At 32.6% G+C, this 7,886-nt stretch overlaps 1 protein-coding gene across 2 annotated transcripts in view; it reads right to left on the bottom strand.

Annotated features, from left to right (window-relative positions):
• The window catches only part of LOC105162966 (1-aminocyclopropane-1-carboxylate oxidase 5-like), a 26,773-nt gene continuing 20,200 nt past the window's right edge, over nucleotides 1,314-7,886 (bottom strand). The window contains exons 1-3 of one of the 2 annotated variants that reach the window (XM_011081148.2): nucleotides 2,636-2,790; nucleotides 2,327-2,559; nucleotides 1,314-2,104 (exon numbers count right to left, since the gene is read on the bottom strand). In XM_011081148.2, the coding sequence (XP_011079450.1) occupies nucleotides 1,489-2,104; nucleotides 2,327-2,559; nucleotides 2,636-2,737 (951 nt within the window). In that variant the 5' untranslated portion in view covers nucleotides 2,738-2,790 and the 3' untranslated portion in view covers nucleotides 1,314-1,488. Of the gene's footprint in view, nucleotides 2,105-2,326; nucleotides 2,560-2,635; nucleotides 2,791-7,886 lie in introns of those variants that run through there. The other variant, XM_020693719.1, reaches the window with a different exon arrangement.

Raw genomic sequence — 7,886 nt, 5'->3', positions numbered from 1 at the left:
AAAATAAAAAGGTGTTACAAGGATCATTGCATGTTAATGGGTTAAAAAGCTTGTAATAGTGTATGCTCACACTTAGACTAACCATAGATCCACTGCGGGCTTAGTGGGTCGCACAGGTATTTGGATTTGTGATCATCCAACAGGGATGTGCTACGTTTTTATTTTTGCGTGGGATGCATTTCTATTAATGCTTTTAGTATTTAGAATATTATGCATGCAAAATACTAAAATTGGATGAGGTCTCGATCATATAAATAAATAACTCTCACTTGATTAAACCAAGTTAAATATTAGACAGTAAAAATGAAAATAAATAAAGGCTTATTATTCCATGCCTTCCATCTGCAATAATGTAGTAAGGAAGCTAATTTCACCTATACGTGATCTCATGGCATGGTTGGACTAAAATGAAGTTGCACTATTATTGTAAACAAAGAGAATACACTTCTATTTCCCTATCCCATGAGTCGTGGAGGCCGATAGTTTACGCTATAATTTTGTTGATGGATTAGATCAAATGCCAAGTAATGTAATTTCCATTCCTTGTACCCACAGTAATGTAGTGAGAAAGTTGATTTCATTCATATGTGGTCTCACGAATCCTAGCACGTCTGCATTGAAATTAAGTTGTACTATTATTGTGAACAAAGATGATACACTTTTATTTCTCTGTCTCATGAGTCATGGGGGATAGTTTGCGCTATGATTTGATTGATGGATTGAGTCTAACACCAGGTATCTTGATTAGCTTGGAGTCCTAAGAATCGCATAAAAAAAGTGAGGCAAAATATGTTGGGATCTCATAGATCGAGAATAAAAATGGATACCTCCCATGAGGCTATTTCCATATAAATTGTAAAATCGGAGTATGTAGAATTTCAAGCCCACTAGGAAAAGATTTTTCGAAACCCCATTTGAGAGTAATTGGCTTTTGTAGGAATATTTGAAGAGTTAATGACGGAAGTCCAAGTCCTTAACTAGAACACAATATTATGATATTCTATTATGATTTTTCTGTATATTGTAGATGTCTAAGAATCCACTTAATTTCATACTTGAGGTAAATAATTTTGATGGAACAAACTATTCTTATTGGTTGAGAAATTTGAGGATAGTCATCGATTTCGAGAACCAAACTTATGTTCTGAATAAATCTCTATCTCGGATATTGCTGGAGGAGTCCATGCCTGAAGAACTTTTGACATACGAATAAGTTCTGAATAAGGACTACTAGGTTTTATTGAGAAAATATAGCAACAATTGAACATTAACAATTGAACTATTCCAGATAAAAGATAAGATAGGAACTTTATTTATTACCACATCATTCATAAACGTACAAGCATATGCTCAAATAAATTATTTTGCTATAAGGACAAACCCTGCACCCATCTTCATAACACAAACACACACGTGCACACACACACACACACTGCATCATTTCTCAATACACATTCCTAAAGTCCCATGCAACATTCCATCAATTGTTTAAGACTCTGACACAGCTTTTACAGCTTGGAATCTTGGTTCTTTAGGTTGAAATTTTTGTTCAAGATAAACAGACATGTAGTCTCCAAACACAAACTTAGGGTACTTGGCAACTTCGCTCACCTTATTCTCCACTTTGGGACCGAGTAGTTGTGGAGCAGGTGCTATGGTTGCCTTGAGAGACGGATTGTAGAATGAAGCAATTGACCTCCTTTGTCCATCCGTTTGGGGCACAACACGATGTAAAATACTGTTGTACCTCCCATTGCTCAAAACTTCAATCTGATCACCAGTGTTGATCACTATAGAATTTTTCATAGGTTGCACATCAGTCCAAACCCCATCTTTCAACATTTGAAGGCCTTTCACCTCGTCATCTTGGAAGAGCAAGACGACGCCCCCAGCATCAGTGTGGGCTCGGAGAGCATTAACCTTCTCTGGGTGGGGGCATGGTGGATAGTGGCTCACCTTGGTACCAAAAAATGCAGTATTCTCTACTCCACCATCAAAAGTGTTCTTAATATAGCCTTTTGGCAAACCTAAATTTTCATCCATTATTTCCATGACTTTGTGTCCTAATTTCTTCAGCTCAGTTCTGTATTCCTTCATGGTTTCTCTATTGTAAGGAACATAATTAGTTAAACAATTAGAAAAAAAATTTCATTTGATGTATGCATGGACTAGTTCCTACTCTAAGAAAAATTTAGTTTATTGTATGCATATGTTATCTTGGTTCCATATATTTTCATATCAACCAAAACATAGCTATTCATATGTAAACGAAAACTATAGTTAAAGTAAATCTTATGGAACATAATTAAAATAAAGTTGTGCTTACATGAAACCAGGGGTTTTTGATGGCCACTCGGCATTATTCTCATCCGAGAGCAGAAAAACATCCTCCCAATCCACATTCTCTATTTTCTCATCACTATTCTTTCCTAGCAGTTCATTTAGCAACTGGACTGGTTTTGAGTTCTTGAAACATGCCTCCCTTTCTAGCTTATAGCATTCAGTGGCCACCTTCTTCACCCTGTCCAGGAGGTCCTCAGAGATGCCATGATTGATTAACTGCGAAAATCAAGAAACGAATCAATTAACATACCATACAGTAATAGAGTAAGCCATACTATCGTCATTTGAGTACCTGAAAAAATCCCCACTCTTGGCAGTAATGATCAATTAGAGCCAGAGTATCAGCTCTTTCCTTCCCATCAACCTTTGAAAAATCAACAACTGGAATTCCCATTATAAGTCGAAGGGAATTACCAACTTAAGTACACAATTAAGGATTTTCTCTTATTGCTAGTGTACTGATGTGGTGCTCACTAGCTCATTTCTAGACCTATTTATATAGGAGCAATATCGTAGTACATATGTTTTTATTTCTTTCTTTTTCAAAATTATTAAAATTTTAATATTTAATTACGGAAATGGAAAGTGACACCAAACCTTAATTACGCTAATGCATCTTGTCATCATTAAACCAATATTTTAATCCATACTAATTAGACATTTTCGCTTGGCAGCTTGTACCAATAATTATCCTGCTCGAATATTAAACTCAAGTAATGTTGTTACAATTATTACATGCATATATGAATTTAAGAATATTTGGATTTCGGGCAAATAGTATTTTTCGTCACGTAACTTAGGACTTTTTTACTTTTGATCTTATTGATTGTCGGATTATACTTTGAGTTCTATTATTTACAGAAAATCTGAAAAAAATCTCACAAAATTTTTTAAAAATTCTCAGTTTCAGTATTTCTATCAACTTTTATCAGAAAATTGACCAAAAAAACAACGTATAAGTCATGTAGTCGTTTCCCTTGGTAACGGCCAGAGGGTAATGGTTTGTATTGCTGGAATTAGGACTTCAATAAAATTTGATAATAACTAAAGTGATAAAATTGGGTTTATATTCATGCATCATGTCTTAAATAATGATTCAGTTCACTGGCTGTTAAGTGTATAGAATGTTACTTTTTTAAGTAAAGGCCCTAATATACACGTGCTAAGCACGTAGCATTTTTCATTAAAATTTTTACAAAAATTTATTATGGGACCAAAAATGTTTCTTTTAAAAATTATGGTACAAAAAATATGATTTCTCCTTTTGATACAATAGGAGATTTTAATAAAGCATGTTGCACTATCCATGTTTTCATCACGCAGATATATTCCCCAAGTTTGCTTCACCTTACGAAGTATAACTTTTACCTTTAAGAGTAAAGAGGAAGAGAAATTGAAGGATAAATTTCACTTTTCATCTTATAGTTTATGCTCTACACACTTTCAGTTCTATTATTCTCACAATTTTAAAGGATTCTTACTTTCAGTATTTCTATCAACTATCATTAGAAAATTGACTGAAAAAATCGCGTAAGTCTTGTGGCCATTTCCTTTTGTTCTGAAAATGTGGTTGTTCCCATCCACTTTAAAAGATAACAACCACCTAACTTACACATGATTTTTCCGTTAATTTTCTAGTGAAGTTGGTAGAAAGGTCCAAAAAAAGACTTTTTTTACAAGTTGTAGGACTATTTTTGACTTTCGAGAATTTCATGAGTAGTTAAAAGTTGTCCAAAAATCAGGCTAACCGTTTTCTATTTTATCTTGACTAGTCTATAAATCAAAACAAAACATAAATACGGAATGGGTTTTTAATTCAATCATTAGTATTATTCCATAATTCATGTGGGATAACTATTTAACGAGAGAAGCCATAAGTTAATTTCTTGAATATTTAATTTTTGTAGAATACAATTTATATAATAGATTGGAAAAAAGAATGAAATACTGACATAAATCTTATTTTATACAAAATCTATTTTACATATAATGAAAAATAAAAAATTACGTCCCACGCAAACACACGTGTATTTACTAGTATCATGAAACAAGAAACTCAGAGCTTTCATTCAAAAAAATAATATTTCATCATAATTTATGTCTTCTAAGCCTACTACTACAGTGGACTACATGTTTCTTGTAATCATGTATTCCTAATCCTAATACTCTTCGGACGGAGGAGACTGCAATTCAAATAGGACAACTCCAGCAGAGTTAGAATCTGAGTCAACATGAAATTCTCCTCTCCGCTGGTGCCCATATACGTATCTATATATATATACACCAATACCATCTACAGACAGAAAACATATCTATCCTTTTACCTTCAGCAAGTATTTTGACTACGTAGCAAAATTCGAAATGGAGAAATCGGTGAAGAGCACTGCCGCAGCACCTGTGAATATGCGTATTCCGTTTGAGCTTTGCTGCAACGAGTGTGGGCGGCAAACGTACAAAGGTGACAGATTTTGGGGTTTGAAAGAGAAAGCTGGAAAGGACTCGTGTTTTGGCGTAGAGATTTACAGGTTTCAGTTTCAATGTCCTTCCTGTCGTGCTGACTTCTTCATTAAATCGGATCCCGGGCGTTACGATTACATTGTGGAGTCGGGAGCAACTTTGGTTCCAAGGAAATTTTAGAATAAATAGATAGATTAAGGTAGATTTGGTTTAAAGAAAACTTTGTTCGATCTATTTTTTTCTTTTTTTACTTGTTCATAGAATGATTTTCTGGGATTTAACGAATTTTTATAGCTTTAATTTTAGTTGTAATTTGGCTTCGTAAACAGTTTGATGGATCTTGACCACAAGGAATTTGTGGTGATTTCTATGTTTTTAGTTGAAGAACTCTCTCTCTCTCTCTCTCGTTTGAGTTGTCTTCCTGCATATAACTACTGGAGGACCGTGCAATCAATCATAGAAGATCTTTCCTTTGCGGCAAGCATTTCATATAATATTTTTGCATATCGATATTTCAGCTCGATTTGGTTCATCTGTTCAATTTTATCGAACTAACACCTCCAAAATTAAGCATGCAAATATGTCTAACAATTCAATGAAATCATCATTACAAAAAAAAAGGTGGAATTTAGCAAGGATCATAAGATCGTTTCAAAACTCGTTTCAAAAAACACATTAGGAACAGAACTTCTATGGGGTGTGTGTCAAAAGCTCATCATATAAAGACACAGATTGTGATTTTTATGGGATTTTCGAAGAGATAATTCAGTTAGATTACCCACTTATTCCAAACATGTAGATCGTTCTGTTTAAATGCCGTTGGGTCGATCTCGTGGGAGGTATGAAGGTACATCCTCATTATCACATCGTTGATGTTAACTTCAAAAAAGTATACCAAAAAAACAAATCTTTCAGCCTGGCATAACAAGCAGTACAAGTCTACTACACGGAATACCCTTGCATGAACAAAGATGAAGTGGAGTAGATGTCTGTCTGCAAAACAAAAGCCAAAAGAGTCATTGATGACTTTCAATGGACTGAAGTTGCATTTCAAGAGGATGAAACAATGCCTATTCCATAAATTGTGACGGACAATTATAATTATGACTTGCATGACCTAAATTGTATCAATTAGTCGTTGAGCTTTTTGTTGCTAATCAACAAGGAGCAGGTGCATCCTGATCAGGGAATTGTGAATCTGATGACGAGTCTGACAAAGATAGCTTTGATGAGGATTACTAGACTGAAGAAGCTAATAATTATGAATGACAGTTAAGCATTTCTGTAATCAGACATCTCCAGATAACCTTTGTATAAATTAATGATTAATTATGTATTTTTATAAAGTATTTGTTCTATTTAGGAATGATCATTGATAGAAAAAACCGTTCCGAAACCATTCCTACTAGGAACAGTCACATTTAAAATCGTTCCTAAATATAACTGTTCTTTAATATTTGAGAAAAATATTAAATTTCAAACAGAAACAGTAAAAAAGAACGTGCGTAAATATATTACAATATCCTACAGAAAAAATGAGGAAAATCAAAATATAGGAACGGCAATTTATATTGACTGTTCCTAAATCAGTTCCAAACAAATTTAATTTCGCGCCAAATGAAAAGTGGAAGGAAAATCAACTATAGAAATAATTTTTAAATATTTGACCGTTCCTAAAATGAATTTAAAGAAAACTATGCCTAAATGTATAAACAATCCATTCCTAACATGAAGATAAAATTAACCGTTCCTAAAGTAGCTCCAAAATCATTCCTTAATATAGAAAAAGATCTATAAAATAAATTTAAAAACCCTCTTAAAATAAATTATATATATATTTGAAATCCACTTAATAATCTAATTAAAAGTATATTTAACCAATTTCTTCTTCAAAATTGTAGATGTTAATGTTTATTTTTATTAGATATATCTTTAACTCCTAAGATTAAAGAACCAACATCAATTTTTTTATTATATTTTTAGATTAGATAAACTTTATAATTTTATTTATAATTTTGATATTTTTTGTCCCTTTCGAAAATTAAAAAAAGAGACTATTTTATTTTAAGTTAAGCAATATGTTAATATTATGTCCAGAAAAGTTCAAAGTTCTCATTTTTCATACAAGATAATTACATCATACCATATAAAGATATAAAAAAAAAATGGTTTCCTTTACAAAAACAAAAGTGACTAATTCGATAATTTTAAAAATTTAAGGAACTAAAGTGATAAAATAAAACTTAAACCGACCAGTTGCCCTCAAAAAAGTCAAACTCCAATCATATTTTCACCAAAGAATTGTCAAAGTGACAAAACAGAGACAAAACTTAAAATTTAAGAATGTTAAAATCAAGAAATGAACTTAAGAGACTAAAAATATTTTAAACAAAAACTTTAGGAATCAAATATAGCATTTACCGTTAAAAATATAATATAAAAAAAATATAATTTTAAGTTATATGCATGTATATAGGGTTTAATGCAAATTACCACCGGTAATATTAGAAATGAGTAAATTACCCCCTATGAAAAAATACCAAATTACCTCCCCGTGTTTGTGAAAAAAGAGCAATTTACAGGCGCCTTTTATATTATTTTTAGTTTTTAATTTGAATCATTTAAGAATCGTTGGATCTAATTTGAAACCAAGCTCCAAATTCAATTTAAGATCAATGGCTTAAACCTTACTTAATTCAAAATCAACGGTCTAGATTTACAACTATAAATTTACCTTATATATATTTATTTAAATATTGATATTGATTTAAAATATGTTATATGTAGTGAATGTTATATAATTACCATTATATATATGGATATACATATATATATATATATAGAGAGAGAGAGCAAAAGAGTAAAGGGGTGATGGCACAAGTTGGGGAGGGGGTTTGGGTGTGGCGACTACGGAAAAAGGGCCGGGGGAGGGAGGTGTGATATCGGAGAGTTGGGGAAAGGGGTTAAGGCATAGCGAGAGGGAGTGGAAGGAATGGTGGTTTGGGTGTGGCGACTGCAATGCAAATAGTTTTGAGGGGGCAAGGTTACTGGTTTAGCGAGGCCTGCAATTGTTTTTTTTTTTTTTT

Source organism: Sesamum indicum, linkage group LG5 (assembly GCF_000512975.1).
Source record: "Sesamum indicum cultivar Zhongzhi No. 13 linkage group LG5, S_indicum_v1.0, whole genome shotgun sequence".
NCBI lineage: Eukaryota > Viridiplantae > Streptophyta > Magnoliopsida > Lamiales > Pedaliaceae > Sesamum > Sesamum indicum.
Note: the sequence above shows the minus strand (reverse complement) of the source record. Positions and strands in the feature narration are given on the sequence as shown.